Genomic DNA, 25,921 nt, shown 5'->3' with positions numbered 1-25,921 from the left:
TTCAATTCAAATTTTGAATGTATATCTGCAAAACTCTGCTACCTGAAGTTAATTCATTAAAGTTTTTTCTAACCCATTTCGTCCATTAGCGACTTTCGTCAGGCAGTCTCCGGTTCGCTGTATGACGTCATCATCGCCACTGAAACCAGGCTGGATGACTCATTGCCCTCTTCATTGCTGTTCGAGGATAGCTTCGAGGTGTATCGCTGCGACCGCAGCTCGATCAACAGTACGCACTCTCGTGGCGGCGGCGTCCTCGTCGCTTGCGCAAGCCAGCTGGTGTCGTCCCGTATTCCACACGCATTCCCATCGCTGGAGCTCCTATGGATTAGGGTGCATCATCAACGGCCCTCTTTCTACATCGGTGTGTGCTACTTGCCCCCTGATCGTAGCTCGTCGGTGCGTTGTCTGGAGGAAGTGATCGAGAGCGTCTCTCGGATCTCCGAGCAGATGAGGCCCGACGACCAACTAGCTCTCTTCGGTGACTTCAATCTCCCAGGATTGTCGTGGCGCCCTGTACCCTCATCGGTACCTAATTACTTTGATCCATACAACGCTGCAGGAGTTCCGTCGCATGCTATCTCCTTCACCGATGGTATGGCATTTAATGGTATGCGTCAAATTTCAGGGGTGGTTAACTCGCTGAATCGACAGTTAGATTTAGTTTTCGTGAATTCGGCCGCATTAGATTCGTGTGCGCATGTAGGTTTGGCGCCGATTCCGCTAGTCCCTGCTGATTCATACCATCCCCCTCTTGAGCTCACCCTGACCGTTATGATCTCGAGTGTTCAGCCTCATGAGGGTGTTAGGGTAACGTCACGGCCGCGTAGGCTAAATTTCCTAAAAATGGATTTCGTTAGGTTAAATAGGTTAATCATCGACTACGACTGGTCGGTGATTGATTCGGAGGACTCATGCAGTGAAGCGGTCATTAAGTTTACTAGCGTTTTATGTTCAATGTTCCCTTTATGTTGTCCTCCTGCTCGCCCTCCTCCTATCCCCGTTTGGTCAGACAGGCATCTTCGCGTGTTGAAGGCGGACATGAAACGCGCAATCCGTATGTATGGTCGGTATCGCTCTCCTTTCTGGAGGCATATCTACAAGCTCGCAGCCTCTGCCTACAGAGGATACAATCGGGCTCGTTACCAGGCATACGTTCTACGTATTCAGTCGCGACTGTCTACTAATCCCAGATCTTTTTGGCGATTGATGAACGCCCGGCGCGGTTTCTCCCGCATTCCCCATTCCATGTCTCTTAATGGAGAGACAGCTTCCTCCCCTAATGGCATCTGTAAACTTTTTGCAAAGCAATTCTCGAGCGTTTTCGTTGACCCGGCTCAGTCGGCTGCCTCTGGCTCCGAGGGCCTTGCTCATACCCCCCTTGACGTCCTCACTTGCGACCTGGTGGAGATCAGCGAGGGTGATGTTTGTGGCGCGCTAGCAAGGTTGAAGCCTTCCTTCTCTCCTGGCCCTGACGGCATCCCTGCGTCTGTTTTACGCAGATGCGGGGCTTCCCTAGCCCCTATCCTGGCGCGTCTATTTTCGCGCAGCCTCCGCGAAGGGGAGGTTCCAGGGCTGTGGAAATCGGCCTGGGTTGTCCCGATTCACAAGAAGGGATGCCACTTATCCCCCGCCAACTATCGAGGCGTCTCCCTCCTCTGTGCCACCTCCAAAGTCCTCGAATCCATCCTACACTCCTCCATCCTCCCCTGCGTGCGCCCGTACATTTCTCCGAATCAACACGGGTTCATGCCTCGCCGTTCGACTGTGACCAATTTGATGACCTTACTGTCCGTGGTTTACCCCAATCTGGACTCTGGGCGTCAGGTTGACGTCATTTACACCGATCTGAAGGCCGCATTTGACAGCCTGCCTCATGGCTTACTGCTGGCAAAACTCGAGCGGCTGGGGATTGGGGAGCCTCTTTACTCCTGGATCAGATCGTTCCTTAGCGGACGGTCTTACTCTGTGCGAGTGGAGGGTACCTTCTCTGATCCGTACATCGGGGTGTCTGGTGTTCCGCAGGGCAGCATCCTCAGCCCTCTCCTGTTCTCTCTCTTCCTTAATGACTGTGTCAGTGTGCTGCCTCCTAATGGGCACTTGCTGTATGCTGACGATGTCAAATTATTCCTTCCCATATCCTCTCCTTCCGACTCCTTACTCCTGCAAGAATCCCTCCACCGCTTCTCTGAATGGTGCTCCGCGAATGGATTGACTCTCTGCACATCCAAGTGCTGTGTCATATCCTTCAGTCGCTCCGCTGGGGTGACCCACTTCGACTACTGCATTAGTAGCGTTGCGTTGTCGCGAGTGTCGGTTGTCAGGGACCTCGGGGTATGGCTTGACGCTGCCTTGTCCTTCCATGTACAGATTGACCAGGTGGTGTGCAAGGCCAACCGTTTGTTAGGGATTATTTCTCGCCTGGCATCGGAAGTGCGGGACCCGCGCTGCTTGATGGCGCTTTACTGCTGCTGGGTCAGACCGATCCTCGAGTATGCTTCCGTGGTATGGACCCCAGCAGGTGTCACCGCCTTGGGAAGGTTGGAGGGGGTGCAGAGACGCTTCACGCGCCTGGCGGTGAGGCGTCTTCTCGGCTACAATGCCTCCTCCCTCCCGCCTTACGAGTCGCGGTGTCAATTGTTGGGGCTATCCACGATTCAGACTCGCCACCGGAACGCTCAGGCTATTTTCATCGCCCAACTTCTCCTACACTCCACTGACGCTCCGGAACTCCTCTCTCATATCCCTCTATATGTCCCTTCCCATAACCTTCGGGAAAGGCCTCCTCTCCTTATTCCCACGCGCCGTACGCGTTTCTCCCAAAATGATCCTTTTATCCGCGCCATGTCTTCCTTCAATAGCTTTAGTCACCTGTTTGACTACAACGTCTCCATCCCTTCCTTTCGTTCACGTCTTAACAACTCCCTCATGTAATCTATCCCTCTCCTCCTCTTGTGCTTGGTCTTCTTGTTTTAAGTGTATCTATAGTTTAAGAAATACTTTGTATAGCCCGCGTGGCAAACAATGTAAAATAAATTGAAATTGAAATTGAAATTGAAATTTACATTCCTACTTGGTGCAGAAACACGTATAAGCCCATCGTTTGCCCATTCAAAACCGGGCCATAGCGTGTGTGTTCGTGCGGAATCACCATTTGGCTGCCATGGAGTTGCCAAAGAGTAAGCCAATGCTAAAATGGCCCCGCTAACCAACAACAAAGCTGATAGCGGGCAGCTTATGACTGCGTTCTCATGGCGAGATCTACCACGGGCAGGACAGTGAGGGTATTTCATTTCGTTTTCAGTGCCGAAATTGCGCCGACATTCCCACCGCGAAAGCGATGTTGGCTGGTGGACGTCAAAAACCCGGGGAACCACTAAAAGCGACTGTTACAGGACCCACATACGCTTACCCATGCATTGTAGTGGGACGGCGAAATGCATCAGTGCCTTCGAATGGTACATTATTTTGGCTGGCAGCTGGCTGCTCGGTACCGGATGCTCTGGCTACCGTTGGCATGACGTAGGGTTCATAAAACCACGCGCATTTCTCATATTTTCAGCACCATGTGAGTGTGTGTTTGTGGGAGAGTATGAAGTTGGCGGAAGCAGTTGGTGCAAGTTGCGGGATTTAATTAAATTTAATTCTGCAATTTGTGTCACTGTTATTGTTTGCTTTGTTTAGCTCTAGCAAGCGCGTGGCCGTGGATGCACCATTTTGACATATGGTTTTTCTTGAGAATTCGGTATCATATTTCAAAAGTTGGGTACTTAGTTTATGGCTTTCCCAACCGGAGGTAGGTGTGAAACACTTGATTTAGCTGGTTGGTTGGATATATTTTTCAATGCTGAAAAAAATATTTTTAAATTAATAAAAACTTCTTCCACCACCTAACACATTTTGCATCGAATTTGACTCAATTTCAGATGAACCGGTAACAACATAACACTAAAGAAATTCTACCCCCATTACCGGAAACGTACAACCAAAAGTGAATGCTCATTTTCCATGTGTCCACTGGACGTTAAATAGAGTGCGAACAGCGGGACAAAGGAAGAGTGATACAAACACCCAAAACCTCAAAAACCCGAAAAAAGAGCGGTTACGCGTTCACACAGCGATAGCCCATCGGGACTGGAACGACCATCTACACGATGCTGGTTATCATCATCAACATCATTTTCATCGTCACCGCACGATGCTGTCGGTTGACGTGTCATGTCCATCGTTTTTCGCCTGAGGAAAATTCTTTTCGTCTATTCGCAGGCTTACTGTAGCGTCACTTGAACCAGTGCCAATTTGGTACGTTGGAGAGTGAAATCTCATGAGGGGAGTGAAAATAAAGAAGCAACCAGGAAACCGGACTGAGCTCAAAATGGTTGTTGATAAAAATAAAATGTTAACAAATGTTCTGCAACGCAATACATGTCGAACGAACTGAATCGATATGATGTGATTTATTGTATATGACGTTTAACATGGTCATATTATTTACAGACTGTTGAATTTGTTTGTTCGTGTTAAGCGAAACATTTGCTGCTATCGTGAATGGTTTCGATTTCAATCGTAAGCATGAACTTGTCGAAAAGTGTTCATTTGAAGTTTATTTCCTTCATTTCCTTCTGCCTATCGCGATAGAAATCCTAAAGCATGTTGTATAAAAGTTGTCAAACCATCGACAGCGTTTTCTCGATCAAAATGATCTCGACAGGTCCGGGCTTAACGAGAGCGATTGCAAGTGCATTTGCAAAAATGTTTCCTTTTGTAAAGTGATTCAACGAAGGCGTATAAACATTTATTTCATGTTTTATAGGATATGTTCCATTATCAATTGTTTAATCTTAAAACTTAATTGCATAAATTTCTGCGATGTTGCCCCATGGATCGATGGAATTTACTTTTGAAAATTGAGCATTGATAATCACGAACGTCGAAGAAATCTTGTTTAACTTTTACGCTACTGCACACACCAATTTTACAAAACACAGCAACCACAACCTGAAAAGAAAAACCGATTTGACAGATGGCTGCTAGACTATTCGATCGAAAGTTTTCTGTTTCGATTATTCCTTCGATCATGACTTGTGGTCCCCTGGTTTCGTGATACCACTTTTTTATACCACATCATACTGCGGAACATAGTGGTAACATCGAACACAGATTGTCTTTTTATAAGCATTGGGTTGTTTCACAAATTCTGTAGGGAGTACAGTTAAATGAATTTAAAGGAAGATAAAATCTGGTATATGAGATTTTTTTTTCAAATTTTGTCGTGCGCTCAACAACATACCAAATCTCAAACAGAGATGTGTTTGTTTTATCACACTAACTATACTTGTAATCAAACCACTCTTAGCCAGATTTTAAGATAAACTATCTTTTGTTAGAGTTTTCATTAAATCATGAATGTTTAAAAATTTCTTTTCTTTTTCATAAACAAATACAACCCTTAACTGATTGGAATAATTCATTCGTTTTTATATAAAATTTAAAAACACGTATGTTTCGTTGTTATAACAGAATAATTTTTGGTTGAAGCTGTAGAACAAATTATACATCAAAAAGTGTAACGATAATGTCCTTACTCTTTTTCAAAACCATTTTTTAAAAACAGATTTCACCCATGATGAAACTTTCTCTACGGTTTGTCAATGGTATGAAAAATGTTTCGCAAAGTTCAGCCAACCAATGCAGGTGCTTTCGCATGAAAAATTATTCGGGTCGAGGTGGGCCTTAAAAGGTACGACTTCGAGGTAAATTTACCTCTGAACGAGAGTGACATGAGGTAGTTTTGTGTTTCGATGTTCTTACAAATTAAAGTGCGCTTACGTAACTTTTGAATCCGGGAGAGAAGTTAAATTAAATTTCAGCAAAAAAGTCTGAAACTCGCAGAAAGCCGGTAATACATTGAAGATGAAATAGGACCAACTAGAGCGGGGCAGACTTACCGGTTCCATCGAATTATGCCTCTCGAGCAGCTTCGAGTCCGTACAGTTCACATTACACCACCGAGCTCAACGATGTAAATTCCTTTAACCGGAAACCAACGGAGCCTAGAATCTGAAGATCAGAATCCACGGGTGCAGCGGATGTTTCCGGGGCTAACTTCGTCCTACGGAAAGCCACCGCTTTCCCTCTACGGCCGATTTCACCGACCGTGGCCTACCGTGAAGGATGGAGCAACTTTTTCACAAATTGGATTTGCCGAAACAGCCGACAAACGATGCGGATCTCGAGCGGCATACGCAATACGCGCGATCCTTCAATCTACGGAAACTCTTTTGGGTCGGGCTACAGAAGCTACAGAAAAGCAAAACGACGCATTAGGTAAGAAGAAACCGACGAGGTAATATTTCGCGCAACGGTGACAATGGGAAATACTTTCTGCCGTTTGCCAACAGCCGACGGCTCGTGTGCCCGGGAGCTACCCCGTCGTGAGCTAGGTGTCAATTTATGGAGGATTTTTATTAGCCTCCGCATTTGTCTGTAGCATGCAAATGAAAATGAATGCTTTATTGCGAGGGATGTTTGCTGTAGGTTTGGTTTTATTGCAAACAAGGTGGTTTAGAAGAGCATAACAAGGTTTTAATCAAAAATTTTACAAAACAATTTTTGCAATTTTGATATAAAAGGATGTTTAACACAACCTTAAATCTTCAACTTGATAGCAACTGAGCAATTTGAATAATTAAAATAACTATGTTCTCATTTTAAAATCAAATGTTTCTTCATTTTTTCCCAATCCTATCCTTTTTCAAAATCCAAGCAAATAATAGTTATTATTATATTTCATGCTTGCGATCAAAAACCTTCAACAGTGAGTCTTGCATTGGCCATCCAGGTCATGACCGAGTAATCTCTTCAGCTAATCGCATTGTACACACCTTCATATCCTCACAAGCCAACCGGCGGTGAGGCAAGGTCGAAAGAACAGCCAAGATGCTCCTTCGAAATGTTGGAAGAAGTCTTCGTGCAAACAACGCCACACAAATCACACCGTCCCAGCGCCACGGTTTTCCTTTTAAGGACCACCATGAAGCCATTCTCCGGAGCCACTCGTTTTCCGAGCCACCCGTCACGTTAACGGCCGAGGAAAAATGAAAAAGGTGACATACACTCCCATTCGGAAGCGACCGACGTCAGCTACGGGGAGGACGCGCGCGAAGCGAAGAAGCTAAAGTAAATAATTCAAGCACGTGAATGACATGCACCTTTTCCCGTTCTTAACAGGTTCGGTTCTTCCCCGCCCCCGTTACGGTCCGGGTTTGCGGCGAACGACCCTTTTCGTCATGCCAAAACGGCGCGGCGGGGATGGTGGCGTACAATAAAATGAAACCGCAGCCCCATGACATACTGACAAACACACCCTCCCACCAGCGTCTTTGGCGTTCCTCTCCAACAACAACAAGTTTGACTTGAGTAAAGCATAACAAATAAACACGACTTTTGACCTCCGGTGCGCGTTCGCTGTTTGCGGCCCGCGCAACCGACGAGCTGCCAAACCAACGCGCCAGACAACTTGCGGTGTCAGTTCCGGTTGTCGAGTTGTTGGGCAATTTTTGGACAAAGGGAAGAAAATGTTCGTCCACCACCCGCCCATCCTGCAGCATCTGTCAGCGAAAGGTTAAGCCGCTGTTCGTGGTCGAAGCATACGCAGCGTCTTCGGGATCCGCTCAGGATCTGCAACAATGGCAATAATAAACCTGTCACTTCATTTGCCCGCAACATCTCGCTTCGGGTGGCGGTGCGCGTTGGTGGCGACGAACGTTTCACGGAGGTGGTGGTTTGCCACTTGACACTTGGCAGACTGGTCACGAGCGAAACAAACGAGCGTGGATGCTATTTTTCTCTGCGGCCGGGCCACCTTCGCTGCCCCGCAGCCCACATCATCGGCAGGACTGCGAAGGTCGACCACCTACGCCGGATTCGAAGATTGTCTCCGGCCCCGACCGGCGGACGATATGACGATGAGAAAACGGAAGCAGAATTTATTACTTACATGGTTCGAGCAGGAGGCCAATCGTCAGGACCAACAGCAAGGTTTTCCATCGGGGTAACATTGTTCCCCGTGCTTCCCTTCGGCTGGACAACACGTTTATTCTGCAACGGAAGATAGAGAAAAAAGCGAGAAAAACAAACGGAAAGGATTAGTACGTGTTCGTTCGTTTGGTTGAGTACCTTTTTCCGGTTCAGAAGTTCGTTCGAACTCATACATTCGTTCGCGTCGTTGGATACGTGCACTCAAACCATCTCATACCGATGTCACCTAAGAACAACCCCCCCACCCCACACGATCATACCAGAGTGGCATGGAATGCGAACAGGATGGCACCTGGTAGCTGGTCGAGCAAAAGTTTTTCAATATTTATACTAATTTTATTGTCCTAGAGCGTAGCACGTGTGCCCGAGAACAAACGAACCAGCTTGTCCAGCTTGTCCGATGGGAAAGTATGGACACTCGATATTGCTGAACCCAATTGTGGATATGGATGTCCAACCCGCCCACCCTTTAAGCGCCACACTCGGCCCTGTTGAGCCCCATCGCTGTCGGTTCACAACTACACACATCACTCCTTAATCAATACCACCTCGTGGCATCCGGAAAGGAACATCCATTTTCTTCCGGTTCAGTGGCCTCGGTGTGACGCAGCATGTGGGAGGATTATTACTTTCTTTTCGTTTTAGGATTTTGTTACAAGTTCCATTACAAGAAGTGGATCTTCGGCGGTCGGAGTTGGGCTTGGAGCGAACATTGTACGTAAAAGTTTGCAGCTATCCGTTCGCTTCCGGGATGATTTTCCTCTCACATGGCCCATGGGAAATCTAAAAAGAACACGTGACCATTATCCCGCACTCGTCCATATTGCGAGTGTGGTAGAACAGGCTATCTTCTAGCTATTGCATTTAGATTTTCTGTTCTTTGAGTATGTGCAGATCTTAAACCTAGTAGCAAAATAATGATATTTTCTATCAAGAATAATTTTATGATTTTTGTGTTTATTCAATACTTAGTAGTAAAAAAAGGGCAAATGAATGCATGTAATTTTTTTCAAAATAATTTCTAATTGGCAAAATTAAATATCATTTTGTATTTTGTATCTTTTAATGATATTAAATGTTGGGGGTCCGCGACAGCCGAGCGGTAGCGCCGGTTAGAAAATCGTCCCATGAGCGCCGGGGCTCACCACCTCGACGGCGTGGGTTCGAATCCCAACCGAGACCGGACCTCCCCCTGTACGAGAGGACTGACTATCCACGTACGACAGGGAAACAAGTCTCGTAAGCCCTTAACGGGCAGGCATGACCAAGAGGTCGTTACGCCAAGAAGAAGAAGAAGAATGATATTAAATATCATTTTGTATACAGTGTATGTACATACACTATAGTGTATGTACACTATAGTGGTACAACCATACAATTTAAAATAGACGAAATTGACGTAAAACATTAATAAACGCCGATTTATATAACTGCAAAATTTTGAAGCTCGTCGAAACATGGGTGAAAAAATAAAAATGCAATGTCTCAATAACACTTTTGATGAATTTATTTCGATTAAACGGCGAAAATTTGTTGGTTTGATTTTAAATAAACACGAACATTTTAAATACAAGTTTCATACAAATGTTTACGTACCAAGCGTAAAACGTTCTTCAGAAACAATTTCAAATTCAAAAAATTTGTACAGAAATTAAAAGATTCAATATGTTTTAAACTAGCAATGATGAAAAGGTAAATATCAGAACATAATCGAATTCTTGATGAAACAAGAAGTTTGTCTTGATTGTTCCCAGATAAACGTAGTATTTTGATCTGAATTAAGCCATTTATCCCAACCAACTGCCAACAGCATCCGTCGTACAATTGCCACTCGAACCGAAAGCAAGCCATTACCGTGGCTCTATACCGTGCAAATGGTGACTTCATTGCCATTAAATTCGATTTTTAATAGGAAAATCCTTGCCAGAACTTTTTCTTCCCTCCTTAACCTTTTCAAACGTTGGGGCACTGCGGTAGAAAATTGGCGAGGGTCGTGCAAGAGGAAACACTCGACTTTCGGTGTACGTGTGCGTGTGTGTACCGTACAGCCCGTTCCGCATAAACACACACACAAATCGATGGGGCGGCATGTAACGGCCGTAAACGGTACGGTCGCAAAGTGATTCATAAAAAGGGTTGTTCATTGGGGGCACGTGCTGGCGTGAGATCACGGTCACGGATTCTGGAAACCCTAGAAGGTCCACCAACCATCACCGGCGGAAGCCCGGGTGGCGACAAAGCCCTTTTACAGCACGCTAAGAACTCGTTTTGGAGGGTTTTTTGGTCGGAGCCGTGGAGAAAAAAGTGGAACTGCAGAGCCCTTCAATATCGCGTTTTCGATCGTAAAATTCACCGATCGATTATAGTGCCGAGAAGTGTTGCATGGGTGTGTGAGGAGTATAGCTGCGATATAAAAAAAATCGCAAAAACCACGCTAGCCAGCGAACGATGAAAAAAGTTAATGTGAAAACGCAGCGTACTCGGGTGGAACACACTGGACACATAAAGAACGGCACAGGCTGCGAGAATGGCTCTATCAAAGTCATAAAGTATGCAAATCAATTGATCACGCATCGCCAAACGTCGAACGTAGGTCCTTCACGAAGATCAAACCCTCTCGGAAAGCAGCGCCAACATCGGAACCGGAATTCTTTTCGAGAGGCTTATCGAACATCTTCCGTTTTAGAATGTGGGAGGAAAAACATCCAACGATAGAGTGGAACGGAGAGACGTATACATAAAAAAGCATAAAGGAAAGCCAGCGCAATAGCTTTCACTATGTTAATAAAACTGCCAGCCGAGAGAATAAAAATCCAATCCAAAGAAATTGGTCCTCCATTTTCGGGAGTTTGCAGGGCTTTCCATTGGCAGTGGATTCGCGACGGTTGCCGAAGAAGTTCCCGGAAAATCGGGTATCTGTGCCAATGCCAACCCGTACAAATTGCCCCGGCGGGTGTCTGGAGTCGCTATGGCTTTGGTTGCAGGCGACACAATCGACGAAGGGAAGGAGAACGGTAAAAATCTGGCGCATCCGTCGTGAGGTGGACGGAAAATCAAAAAACCATTGTAGTGCTTTTTTTTACTTTCAGGCATTGATATCGTTTCGATACCTGGCTTTCAGTCCCTATCGCACCACGCGCCGCTATTACTTGAATGTACAAGGCATAAAACTCTCCTACCGAAGAATGCAAGATACTCAGCTATTCCTGGGCAAGTGTTCCGTATCTTCAAAATGGTTTTCCTTGAGGTACGGAACAAATTCCAGCGCTTTCTTTGGACTACAAGGCACCGCAAGGTGCGAGCAGAAAATCGAAAATTCATAAAACCATATTTATTTCATTGTAATAACGTCTTTAGTAATGCACATTCCATGAATTGTTGACAAATTGAACAATTGTCGCATATTTCCATGGCATTGTGAATTTTTGTTTTGGAATAAAACTACTTGTTTATGTATCACGCCATATGTTATGACAAGCATTTTTATTTTTAAATTTCACATTATAGGAATAGTAAGTGAACAAAAGAACAATAAACAAAAAAATTAAACATTTATTAAAACTAAAGAAATGTTCTCTTTTATCTGTGGAGTTATCTCGGAGTATAAATAATTTGCTTCAAAACTTGTACGACATCAATTTGATGAATACTACAAACTTGTACGACATAAAAACATAAACGTCATTTTGGGAAAAATAACAAAATCAATTTAGCGTTCAGAACTTGGTTTCATTCTTCTTAAGGATTCAGAACATCTTTAGAATTTACATTGTTTTTGTTATGATTTTAATTCATAACTGTTAGCTGATTAATTTAATCATTAACTGAATTTACAATAGCAATTTTAAATGTTTCGTTTTTGAACAGTAAGCAGCATTCTGAAATAAAGTATTATAAACATATTCATACGTAAAATGCACTCATCTTACTTTCAAATCATATCATCATCTTTCAAACATATGTTTATTCACCTTTCAACAGTTTTAGTATCGTTAGCAGTTCTGTGGTTTTATGAATATTCTTAAATGTTCTTCCTCATGGTCTATTGTTTGAATTCTTAAGCAACATGCAAAGCAGAAAAAAGTATCGTTCATATAATAATATGCATATTGTCGAATCGAAAACAGATTCAATAACGTTCGGGTTCAACCGAACCGTCGAGCACACGTGGTCAATAAAAGGTTCATACCATCGTTATGCCATATGTCGTCTTTGGTCTCGAAAAGCCAACTCCCAGGAGTTCCTAAACCTGCTAACGTTTTTCTCCTGCTTCCAGTTGGCTCAATTTCTTTTCAACTTGCTCTGCTCTAGTTTTTTCGGACATATCCTTTGGCATGGGTATGAAACTGGTACAAAGAGAAACCGTTAAAGACAGACGGGATCGTTGCCGTCGAGCTGAAGCGTTACGAGTGAAAGTCAAACGAAACATGCCCAACAAGCGGATAAGGTTAGCAATGTGTGCATCGCTATCCCTCTTTTATCCTCGATGATTCCGAAACCTTCGCTACCCGAGAGCCAGTACTGCTCCGAAATCCTGTGGAGTAAAGTGAAAGAAAACAATATTTCCCAACCGTATCACCCGGTGGAGCAACGGATAATAATAGGATTTCTTTTTATTTGCATTAAACCGTGCGCTTCGGCGCTGGAAAAGATGAAGATGAGTCGATTGATTTCAATGCATCACGTCGCTGGATCCGTTACGGTAGCTCATGGTGCTGCTGGCTTCCGAGCAAGCTAACTGAGTTGCTTTGCCAACTTTTGGAAGGTTTTGCTTTTTGTTTTCTTTTTTTGGACTTTTTCCAATGGCTTTGCATTTTCTTTCTCCCTACTACCGCTGGCGCACAAGTGCTTGGTACGTAGCACAGGGCGCCGAGTCAAACAAAACAGCAAGCGTGAAGCAAAATAGAAGCTGATCATCAACAGACGAGTAAATATTGACAAATGAGATTAAAAATGAATTTCGATCCGCGCGTGAAATTGATCAATCGATTGATTTTGGCGTGGCGTTTCCCGGCCATGGAGGCGCCTGGTGGTTCACGAGACGTGCTGGAAAATTGTACCGAGCCGTCGCGTCAGACCTGATTGCCCGGGTTTTGGAGGGGCAAAAAAAAGCAAATGAAGTGGCAAAAGAAAACATACTCCTCAGAGAACCAGTGTAAACAAATCTATTTTCTTTGAATAATTTAAAAGCGACATTATTTGTATTTTGTGTCGAGATGAAAATAAGTATATACACGTTGCTTAAAGCTAACCGTACAAATAACGGTATTTTTAATATCTTTGACTAGATTTTCTTAACTTGAAGTCAATCTATATCATAAATTTAACGTTCAACAGCTTAAAGGTGAACAACTGGAATTTCCTTTTCTACGTTACTTTAAGCGTGTCTCACAGGAACCCTCCTACCGGGAACATAGCTTCCTACCTAACAAACGATCTTGTACGTGCCTAAAACAGAAGAAAGGAATTTATGCGAATCGATAAGACAAAGACGGTTGAATGCTTATCGGTGCGGGATATATACGTGTGTGTGTGAGCGTCTGCAGCATTCGCGGAAATGATAAACTTGTCACCATTTTGTTTGTGGCGTATTGATTTATGTGACGGGATTGTTACTGTGGCAGAAATTTATCGTATATGTCGTGTCACAAGGCACGACAAAGGCTGTGAGAAATAATTCACACCACCAGTTTTCGATGTTACATTGTGTCCATTGATCATGAACACAATACTTGTAAGACTTCCGGTTGGTATTATTGGAATGTAATTACTTACTCGGTGACAATTGTTCGACCCAAAGAATTATTTCCCGAGCACTGATGGTGTGTGTAAATTTGCGCATGTTTTGAAAGATTTAAATTGTGTGAATTACTTATCAACATTAAACATAACTGGGTGTAAACTAGTAGTAAAAAAGACTTTAACAAATTAAGAGGTAAATTTGCAGTTATTGATTCCATGTACAAAGTAGGCTAATCGAATTTTATTTCAAGTTTCAACCTGATTTTAATCAATTCAACTTTGTGGTTTATTAAAATAAATCTTTTTCATGTGAAGTTTGCTAAAATAAAACTCTGCCATGCCATTATTGATCAACTTATAACCAGAAACAATGTGGACTAAAGGAATAGAACATAGAAAAGAGAAAAAAATGTAGATACTTCGGTCACACTCACTTAGTCTCGACTAGCCTCTAAATGGCCAACAACCGATCAACCCACCCTCCAGCCAAACGTCCGGTTCCTAGTCTATGGCTCCCGGTGGTCTGACGGGAACATAACTCACTTCTTTTAATTTTATTAAATTTTCCGATAATTTATGACCCTTGGTCAGTTTTGCGAACATTTTCTCATTCTCTTCTTCTTCCAGCTCACACAAACACAACCAAGCGGCCACCATCTTGCGCCGGTCCCCACCGGGACTCTGGTGGCCACAGTCATTTGTGACACTTATCATCTCCGTCCGGTCCACATCCCTGCCGGTTTGGTGCGCTCACTTTCTTCACGATCCTCGGCTACAAATGCCACCGCCATCATCATCGTGGCGGGTGTTATCGTTTGCCTCCGGCTCCTGCCACCGGAAGGCACCGGAAAAGAGAACGTGAAACGTGCAATAACTGACCAGCCGAAAGGGCCCAACGGCAGGAAAAGTGCAGAGAAAAAGTAATCCATGAACGGAAAAATATCAATCTTCAGCCGAAACCCGGACGGAAAAACTTCCCCAAACAGGACACGGTTGCTAGCCTTGACAGTAGCATATTTCGTCTACTCGCCCTCACTCACGTATGTTTTTACTATTTTTTTAAGTCTTTCCCCTACCAACTTCTCTCAACTTTCCCCCTGGTTTATGTTGAACGTGTTTCCATCGGTATATTCGAACTTCCATTTAACTTCCACTTGTATTCCGTTCGCTCGTTACAGCGCTGGGTCGGCTTCTTTGGTCGGGCATTAGGAAGGGTAACGCAAAGAAGGGGGAAAAGCGGAGGAAAGGCGAAAAAAACAGAAAAGATATATACTGCCCACTCAGGACGATATGATGAGGTGGCATAACGGTGAGATTTATGAGTAGCGATGGCGGAAACTTGCTGGCAGTGCGCGTTCGGTAAGAAACTATGGAATGAATGGAAAAATATTGTTTTTCCACTGACCATGGCAGGGAGGCAGGAAACAAAACAAAAGTAGAACCCACGCACGCACACATTCTACACATACCTCAATGGAAGTTAAAAAAAATGAAAAGCTACACAAACATCCCACAGGCAGCGTTGACTTCCGCGCGATAAGGAAAGTTTGTGAGAAACGGAGCACGCTCAGCCGCAGTCGCTCAATCCCTTCAAAACAGCGCCGATGGAAAAAAAGGGCTGGAAACAGTCCACCCGCAAATAAAATTGAATGTGACAGCAATCAAGTCAACAAACAAAGCTAAGCGATACGCCCGAACGGCCTTGCTAGCGCTCGAAAGGGTCGTTTAGGGGTGATGTTTTTCCTTTTCAAATTGAAATTCCATTCCCTCGTAGTAAATCATTTTCACTCCGTTTACGGCGCTCATCAATCAACCATTGCCACTGTATGTACTGTTTTTTTTTAGTTTATGCAAGAGAAATGTGTTGATAACCGGGAGGGATTGAAATGCACGCCGAACCGAAAAGGGGTTGTGAACGAAGGGTGGAAGGTAGGCAGATCGACGGTTGGGAGGGTGCCCTGGCTGTGGGCACGGATCATTGGGTTTTCCCCGCGCACGCCTGGCGGGAAACGCATATAAATTTATTAAAAATTTATTATTACATGAACTGGCAGCAATAAGGAAATATTATGGGCCATCGAATGATTTATGCGCTTATTTTGACATTCAACGTTCACCCCGAAGCGTTCGTACCGGGGCCGGAAAAATGCCCTGGGCTAGCTGATGTGTTCGGTATGTGGTGCGATCCCCTGCACTATCTCCATCGATTGGCCACGGGGAGAAGATGGGTGGCGCGAATAGGGGGTTGAATTTCAATAGCGAACGGGGATGCACTGTGGTTATACCGTTCTGCACATTCACTTTCATCCCGCGGGCGAACGAGACGAGAACGCGAAAGCGGTGGAAAACTTTTACGCTCAACGAAGCACTTTCTTCTAAAGCTGCCTGCCGCTCGATAAAAAGTCAAAAGGTACAGAGAAAGTTGGTCGTGGAAATTAACAGTAAAAACACTGCGAAAGAATGAATATACAAAATCCATCATTTAAAATTTATTGGGATATAATTCGCGCACTCTATTGCAGTGAAACTATTTTTGTTAAATTATTTCTCATCTTGCTTACTTTCCATCAACTGCCTGCTTATTTCCTGCTCCGTGCTTTAAGCTAGCACTGTGCAAAAACCAAACATTCTCTAATCTCGAACGAAACATTAGCGAAAAACATGGCAAAATTTCCTTGCGCGCATTTCCTGAGCTTTTCCTGTGCCGTATTACTGCCAGCTTACGATGCCACGGTCCTCGGCCAAAGTTCTACCCGCTTGCTGGTGGTAAGTCAGCGGGAAAGCCAACACACCCCATCTATCGGTTGGAGTAGGTGCCAATTCCAAACAACATTTCTCTTCGAGCAACAGAGAAGTTTTCTTTTTTTTTCCTTGTCGGGGAAAAGTTTTCGGTTTTTGTTTTTTTCCTTCATTGTTGTGCTTTTTTGTCGGCGCATGGGTATGTGTGTGGGCGTTTGGGTTAGAAAAGTGATTTCGAAAGGAAAAGTTTATCTTCCTTTCAACTTTTACAAGACAACACAACGCGGCCACATTGCTCCGGTAGCCGAGCAAAGTTCCGGCACGGAACGGGATGAGAAAACCGATTTTCAACCAATAAGCGTCGCGCGCGAGCAAGTAACGGAAAAGTTTTACGTACGTTCGTATATTGGAAGATGGAAACTGCTGTGCGGGAAATGTTTTTCTTTTTCGCATGAGTGTGCAAGTGTGCGTATGTGGGGATACCCGTGCTGTTGTTGTTTTCCGCAGCGCCGAAGGAAATGGATGTTCAGAAGAATATGTGAATAAATGGTTTTCCGTGCCCGACACTTCTGAGTGACTGCCAGCATGGACTCCCCACGAGTGAGAGCACGTGAGGATAAATATAGAAGAGAATGAGTTTTCGATCCATTTTCTACATGTGCTCGCTGCAAAGTAACGTGATAAGGGCGCTGACGCACTCCAGTTCGCAAGGGGCCATAGAGTTTATTTTTAATACAATTTTGTTTCATTCAAATATGAGATTTAACATTGAAAATAAACATTATAATTGAAAAATGTGCGTTCATTTATTTCTAGGGATCTTAGTGAATAGCTTCCCAGTATTTTTTGTAGATTGAGATTCTAATGCAGAAAATCTTTATTTCTGATAAATGCAGTCTTATGTTTTAAGTAAATTGCTTTATTTTTTCACTCCGTTTAGTAACTTCTGTTTTGAAGAAATGACCCCTGTTAGCAATCAATTGCATGGTACTCAATATTCGGACGGTAATTGAAATGATTTCGATCAAAACAGCAACTTAACCGATGAAAAAATAAACCTGTTTACCATCACGGCGATTCGTCAGGATACGCTAGGACAGCATCTAAGCTGGGAAAAGTACGCTGAATTATTCATACACCGTTCATTGCAACACCGTGAAAAACGTCCACATCAACCCTGATGGTGCCCCCTTGTATCGGTGCTTCAATGGGAGGAGTAAGAAAGAGCAGTATAATTAACTTTCCATGTCCTCATGAATAATGTAGCGTGGAAGGCCAGGGATTAGCATTGGTTTTTCGAGATGGTTTATGGTCGCACCTTCCCTTGCTGGCTGTATCAGTTTTAAATCCTCAACAATTTGACGCTTTCCTTCTTCGGTTCGAGCTACGAGGTGTCAATTTGCTGTGAGAAAATATGTCCTATACTCCGAATCCAAACGTAGAAGATGGTCTAGTCATTCCTAGGAAATGCAATCGATGGAAAAGAATTGAAAGAATCATTCTCAATCGATACGGCATCTTTTTCCAATTACCGCTCTTGATACGCTTAGCTTATCTCAGGTTCATTTAAGTTCATTGCGGTATATGGGGGCAAAACTCGTGACATAAGCTATGAACTTTTACGACGCCATAGTTTTTTTTTCATATTGCTTTTAATCTGATGAACAGAAACGAATAAAAGACGTAGCACATTTACGACTTATAATCTGTTCAAATAATCAATGTGTGTCTTCAAATAAACACAAAAAAGTATTACTATTATGAGTTGTTAAGCTATTGAAGTTGTTACATCTAATAAATATTAGATCTCTGTGGAGGAAGACAAGTTTTCAAACAATACTTATTTTCCACAAAGCTTCTTCGTCCCTATTTTCTCCTGCTTCCAGAAAGTTTTTGGAACGGTTCCAGAAAGTTCTCTTCTCGTGTTTCGTACTCAAATTTAATCTTCTAATCCCGAAAACCTCCCCCTGTTTTGCAAGTCGACTGCTGGACAAATGTCTGCTTCGGATGGGAAAAAGCAACCGAAAACTACTTCCAACCACTAGTTTTTACGTCCCTCGTATTCTCGAAACGCCACCGAACGGTCGATGAAATCTTAATTAATGAAATAAATTACTATCATCAACTGCACTTCAACTCACTTAATTCGCACTCAACTTACCAGGAGCGTCCCACTCACACAGTCACACCTGGGGGTAGTGCCCGCAAACTCACTCACACACATACAGGCATTCAAGTCCATCGATTTTTGGAAGTAAGGACCGACGTTGATCGTTTGAACCTTCCAGGATACATGTAACGAGAATTTGTGGAAGGAAAATTGATACGTATCGAACTCTCACGTCGATTCCGTGACCCACGGCTCCATCTCGTACCGATTGCCCGTCGCTGAGGGACGAGATGGAAAATGGTGGCTCTGTTCGGATACTGCTTTTTGCCAATCGACGCCAGAGACGATTTGCACAGGCACTGACTGCTCCCTAGCCGATACTATTTGCTTGTTAATGAGATTTTGCCCTGGCTCCATGTATTCCCTAGAAGTGGAAGGCTATAGTGTTGTACAGCAGGATCCAGCAAAAGAAAAATTTCCACCTCTGCAACACACGCTAGCACGAATGGGACTAGGACACACAAAGCACGGAAAACAGCTGACCGGTGGTTCCGAATTTCGGTGAGCTTTAAGTTACGCTCGACCAGCAGAACGGAAGGAACGACGCAGGTCAACCCCGTCGTGCTATCGACCCCAATCTAATGGATATGCCAGCGAGGGGAAGAAAAATACCTTAATTTATTTTTACTCCTGCGCTAGCGGGCAGCAAAAATAAAACTCAAACAACTCCAGCATCGGATCCTGCCCGCTCCGAGGGAGATGCTTATCCATGTGCCATCAATTTTCTGGCAACAACATTACGGCACCATGTACGGCCGATAGTTTGAGAAATCTCCACTGATTTACCGATCGACGATGGGAATCGGGCAGAATGAGAGTAATATTTTCAATTGCGCCCGAAATGAGCCCGATTTATTGGTGATAATAAGATTGGGAAACTTTACTATTTGACGCGGCAAGGAATAGGAAAACATTTAAACACTGTTAACTTCTGTGTTGAATTATATTTCATCATGTATGTTTACTATTTGATTATTTTTTAGGAATATCAATTCTTATTTTGTTGACAAACCGATGAATTTAAAAAAAAAACACTTCGAGCTGAATGTCTTCTCACAAACAAACCGAAAAACAACGCGTTTAAGATAAACCGATCAGCTAGAGCGTAACAGGCGGATTTGAATATCCTTAATACTAATTTTAAACAATGTGCGCACCCTGCTTCAGGGTACAAAACTCAGAGCTATCCGATTGCTGCATGAGTCGTCGTGAATACGTGGTTCGATACACCGGAAAGCAGAACCGAACTTGTGTAAAAAAAAAGCGAAACGCAGGAAAAGCCAGAAAATGCCAGCAGAAATACATTCGCAGCCTTTTCGGTTCATGCTAGCTTGTGGAACTATCGTTTGAGGCGATTAGAAGCTGAGCAAAAGAGAAAGGGAGCAACTGGGCGGACGGGATATGACAAGTGGGCTCAGCCCCGGGGGCGCTAGCAAAGATCTTCGGAGCCACTAGACACTCCGCCTCCCCTCCCCAACCTTCCCCTAAACCGACTACGGTCCACTTTTGCCAGCGGGCCACATTCAATATTCACTAATCCACCCGCACCCAGTGTGAAGATTATCGGATTACGAATTATGCTCTTTCATACTCTTGGCCCATCGTCGCGGGCGATCTCTCGCTGAGCCTTTCCCTAAAGCCTCGAGCAACTGTGTCACTTGTGGTGCGGGCATTCGTTTCGGTAGCATTTCATCCTTGAAAATACACCTCCACCGCAGCACCAACGCCAGTCCACCATCGTCCGCGTGCATGGTGAAATGGAACAGACCCAAAGAGAAACAGAGAGCGGGAGCGAACGAAAAACCTTAGATCGCACAAAAGCCGAGCCGACCGGAATCGTTGCGCACTAAGAAGATTTCAATGAAATATTTATCCGGCTCCGGTCCCAGCATCCTTATCGTGTCTGCCTCCCGTCCCTTCGAGCCCACACAGCACGCTGTCCTACACCACCACCACCACCACCGCAGACGAAAAAAGTGGGCCGGCTTCCTTACAGTCGTCCTTGATGCGATTCCGGTAGCCTCCACGGGGGTTTTCCTCCACCGCGCGGGGTTCATTGTGCAAGCAGACTTGAATTTAATTCTGCCTTTTCAGCCCGGTGAAGTCCGATTTCGCATTCATAGAAGAAGAAGAAGAAGAAGAAGAAGAAGAAAAACGCACACAAACCGAATCGACGCCAAAACAAAGCAATTCTAACCGGCCCAAAAGGTATGGCCCAGAGGCGCTCCGAGTATGGAAAGCAGGAAAACGGGCATCCGTGGCGGGAAGAGCTAGCGATGGCGACGGGGCAGACTCCCGGCATGGAAGCAAGCGAGCATCCTTGTCACGGTTGAAAGTGTAAAAATGATGGGAAATGAAAATAGAAGCCATGCCAGTCAAGGAAAAGCAAATCTGAGGAAGCTTCACAACTTCGGTAGCACATTGGGCTTAGCAGGTTTTCGAAGTTGTTTTTCCCCTAAATTTCTAAATAAATTAATGATTATAAGTAAGCTGATAAACATAAAATTTGCACACTAGGACGAAATAAATGTGGTTACTTATGATTGTAAGTGAAACAATACTTCATGAAAAATTAGATGATAAATTATGAAAAGGATTTCTATGTTATTGGTCTTACAAACAAACAATGTTCAATGTTCTTAATTTTTAATATGCACACAATGTTAATAACACGGATCGCTGTGCAGCCGACCTATTCCTTGCGAAAACGAACGGCGAGTACGTGAGGCTCATCGCATTCGTTCTACCAACAAGGGCTACCATTCCCCGCCATTTTTACCTTTTTTCCATTTCCATCTTACCGATGCACCTTCCTTTCCCTCTCCAACGCGAAACAAGTGAAACAGATTAGCCCCAAAACAGGGATGCCAATTCGAAGGGCACGAATTCGACGGCGGGCCCGCACTTCCACCGGCAAACGGACGACGGTGGAACAAACGACGACAATTTCAGCGAACGTTCGTCGGCATTGCAACGACTCCCCGACACAACGTGTGTGTGTGTATATGGGTGGGTTTTCTAGAGCGGATGAATTTGTTGCTATTGTTCCAAGGGATTTACACGGCGGATTTGGGTACGACAGGTACGGCGGGGTCGGGTGAAGCGGTGAAGTTTTATGTACAATGAAGTGGAGCTTTTACTTTTGAATATCTGATTTTTGGACAGCTCGGCAGATGGGGTTGGAAGGCACCCGTCAAAACGCCCTCACAGCACGAACCGGACGGGCCGTATGTAAGTGTGTGCATGCTTGCGTGCGTGTGTTACAGCGGTAGGACGCAGTTTCGGTCGGATGTTTTGATAAGGGTTTCACTTTTCCGCTCTGGCACCGAAGCCGGCCACAGAGGCAGACAGCCAGAACTAAACTGTCTTGGGCCGACCGCTTTCGAAGCTCCAAAACTGGACAGGTACAAGGTATCCACGCGACAGAACGTGATAAATGAGACCGTCAGCTCTACGCAAGCCGGCCCTCCCAGCGTGGTGGTGGGGTGAGGCTTGAGGTTTTTATTTTCCATCCCCATCCCAGCCCGTTTTGGTGGAGGACTGCCACCTAGCAACTCTCGTCTGGATGAATAATGATGCCTTATCTGGGGTGATTTTATTAGAACTGACTCTCCGTTTGAGACTAGATCAGGTTGCACAGGTTGCTTCAAATAAATCTAGAACAGCCTCAACGCGTTGGGGAAAACTGTGCAACGTTTTCAATACGGAATGCTTGCGAAATAAACACTTTGGTTACAGGTTTTTTCGCTTCTTTTTTCAGTTTAGTTTATCCTTCCAAAATGAAGCCTTTGCACATCCGCTGGGAACAGATTAGCTTGTACTAGAAAATAAGGGTTAACTACTGTTCGTTCGGTTTTATCCAGCAAGTGAGCCAGGAAAAATTTAATATTTCCAACCACATTTTCCATTTTGTTCCTCCCATGGGAAATTCAAAAATGTACTTGTAAATCCTAAAACATGGTTGAGAATGGAAAGGGGTACAGTAAGTAGTAACTTGTGCAACCAACTTATCATAGTTCTGCGTGACTTACACCAAATAGAACTCATGCAATAAAAAATAATGTATTCTAAGGTTAACAACTATAAGATTTTAATATGATAAAATGTACTAATATGTTGGGATTGGTTTAGCCATCTCTCAAAAAACTTCGAATCCACATATTTGCTACAATGGCTGGGAATATGATACACTATAGATTCCACCCATTTGGGGGTGTCCATGGCGCAGCGGTAGCGCGAGGAAACACCACACCACAGTTGTGGGATCGAATCTCGAGTCTGCCACCCTCCGGTATTACGAACGGCTGACCACCGATCTATAATATACCGTCTTTCGGTCACACAAACTCTCTTCGGAGAGAGGCCTTATCCCACTAGGGGATGTCGTGCCACATAAAAAAAACAAATAGATTCCACCTGTAAAATCAAAGATCAAAGACCGTTATAGTCTCTGATTGGTGGTACGAATAATCAAATTCTGCTTCTTGCATCGTCTTAGTGGTTTAGTGTTATCTAAAACTTATCGTTCACTTCACCTATAGGGTAAACAACCTGGAACCTTTCTGTGTTTCTGTGTGGTTATATTTGGTACTTATCGGAAGCTTTTTTGCAGCATTTTCTGTCATCCCGTATGCAGCATTTCTGGTTTCCCGTAGCTTAAACCACCAACTTTGAAGACTAATTCCGTCTAGCGGACCAGTTACGGGCTGTGAGATAGGCTTCGGGTGGGAAGATGAGAGGATATTTTGAAAAGAACTTATCCTGCAAAAGCTGCGCTTAGCCTCACGAGACGCGGTTGTTTGGAAAAGGGAAGCCGGAGGTAACAGACCGCAGCAACACGTTCAATCTCGTACGACACGCCCGGATGTTCTCGATGACTACGGTGGGGCTTTGCCTGATAGGAACGAACCTGCCAGCACGCAGGAAAAGAGACTGCCGTATGTTTTGGGCAAGAAGCCGCATAAACCAGCAGAGGGTCGGATCGGCTAAGTACCTTCCCAACACCGACATGCTTGGCTTAATTAACAGTATCAAAAACACTCGTAGCCTGCCAACGCCAGATTGAGGATTGCATTCCAAGCTGCTGAGGTTTCACAGGCAAAATACCAGTTTTAAAGGTACAAATATTAAATACACATTGTTGTCTTTTTATGGCTAACGAAGGTTGGCTAATTTTAAGTTAAAAGCAAGGTATCGAGTTGAGTAACATTTTTCTTCGATTTCTTCCGTATCATGGAGTGCGATATTACATCCAATGCGCTTCAACAATAACGCATCCTGTTCGCCTTATTTGGTAGAGCCAACATCAATTAGTACAATCCCCTGTACCGAATGGGAAGTAGACTGGAAATCGGTGTCTTATGGCCTGCATAATCGAACAATTGTTTCCGTTTAAGCCAATCAGTTATCCAACATACAGTCTCCTGAGTTCATTTTCATGTAGAACGATTTTCATCATTTTCCGGACCTTCCTCACAACGTCCGACACGAACGACTGGAAACATACATAATTTATGTTTGACAATGTACAGCAATGTGCACTAGGTTTACTGCAAACGAAAACACTTCAACTGAACTGCATTGCAACTTTTGGCTGTGAAAATATCCTTTCCAAAACCTGTTGCATGAAAACACGCCCTGCCCGCATCTGTGGCAGCTTCGAGTGTGCTTTCGACACGAAAAGAAAGTTGGTAAGTTCTAACACTTTTGTGATGCTTTCTGTTATTTCAACTTCTAGCAACTTCCTAGAACTTTGAAAAGAAATAGTCAACGGCTGGTTTTTCTCATTTGTTTGTATTTTTTTAATGTTTTTCTCTTAGTTTGTCGTCATTGTTTTATTTAATGTTTGTTTTTGAAAACACTTGGATCTTATGTGTGAGTAAAAATGTCATATCAGAATTGATGAAATAGTTTTGAAATAATGGAAATAATTAAGTTTTTTTCATTATTAGTTTTATTTCAAACTTCATTCTCTAAAACAACAAACGATCGGTATGCATACATTTAAAGGTTGTAAGACAACAGTTCACTCAAACGTGACGTACGTATACAAAATAATGACATCCATGGTCTTTTAAGCAGGAGTTTTACCGTTCCTATGCCACGATGCAAAACCCTGCCCTCAGCTACGTTTGATCCATCAAGCACTAATGTTTAATGCAGAGAACCAGGCACAGCAAAGGAAACGTTAAAAGCCACAAAACTTCCCCCACTAAAGAGGTTTAATTGATTGCAAAGCAAATACATTTTAATGCCCTTTTTCCGGTCGTGAAACAATGTACGGATGGAAAAGTGAAAATACACATTCGTTAACACCATTCTGGCGCGGCCAGAACTGCGGGTACGCCGTGAGCGATCTGAGCCCAGAACTCAGGAGCACCGTGTACACAAACAAGAAAAAAAAACATAGCCGTGAAAGAATGGCTGTAAAGTTGCGAAAAAAGTATCATATATCTTCGGTTTGGTTTTCGAACACACAACCGTTCCGTTTTTCCGGTCGTTGTTGGAATGGTTGGTGCCGGTTGTTTTGTTTTCTTGCCATTTAACGCTCAACGTTACTGGCGAGGTAGCTTCGAGACATTTGGCCTCGTGGTTTGCAGGTGTGTAGAACGGGTTCCACAAGCAGGAAGTCAGCTTGCGTTTGAACACATGCTTCACGCTGTGCAAATTTGAACGTCGAGGAATTTTCTTTAAAAATTCCCTCCATTGAAGAGAAACCGCTTTTGAGCAGATCGGCTAGATTTCAAGCACAACAGATTCACAAATTCAAACCCATCTCGCTTCGAGTGAGTTTGTGGAAACGTGTGCTCTGCTATGCACCTCAAGATTACCCATGTTTTCCACTTTTGCCATTTATTTTCTGCTATCGTATTCGGCCCCTCCCTTTCGGTGTACCGTTTACTTTCTAGGAAAATGTTTTTAGCATATCTTTCTCCAGGTGGGAATTATCCTAACTTCGTCAAATTCGCAAAGTGCAAACGGAAGATCGTATCGTAGCCCGTCGTACAAAAGACATGAGGAAAGGTAAGCTTTGAGTAGACGAGCGGAATAGAATGCACTCCAGTTGAACACGGGAGTCGTAGGTAAGGACCATCTCAACCCAACTGAGAATTATCGGTCGAAGCGAACGGTTCCGATTGCAAGCAGAGGACGAAATGCATTTTGCATAAACGACACGGGCACTAATGCAACGGGGGTTTTCCGTGCAACTCAGGTATAATGCTTTCGATT

At 44.0% G+C, this 25,921-nt stretch overlaps 1 protein-coding gene across 1 annotated transcript in view; it reads right to left on the bottom strand.

The window, feature by feature from the left end:
- The window catches only part of LOC131259006 (cadherin-87A), a 63,641-nt gene extending 55,581 nt beyond the window's left edge, over positions 1 to 8,060 (bottom strand). Inside the window, exon 1 of the mRNA XM_058260415.1 lies at positions 8,000 to 8,060. Within this exon, the coding sequence (XP_058116398.1) occupies positions 8,000 to 8,060 (61 nt within the window). The remainder of the gene's footprint in view (positions 1 to 7,999) is intronic.
- Positions 8,061 to 25,921: the final 17,861 nt, after the last annotated feature.

The sequence above is a fragment of the Anopheles coustani genome, chromosome 3, assembly GCF_943734705.1.
Source record: "Anopheles coustani chromosome 3, idAnoCousDA_361_x.2, whole genome shotgun sequence".
Lineage (NCBI taxonomy): Eukaryota > Metazoa > Arthropoda > Insecta > Diptera > Culicidae > Anopheles > Anopheles coustani.
Note: the sequence above shows the minus strand (reverse complement) of the source record. Positions and strands in the feature narration are given on the sequence as shown.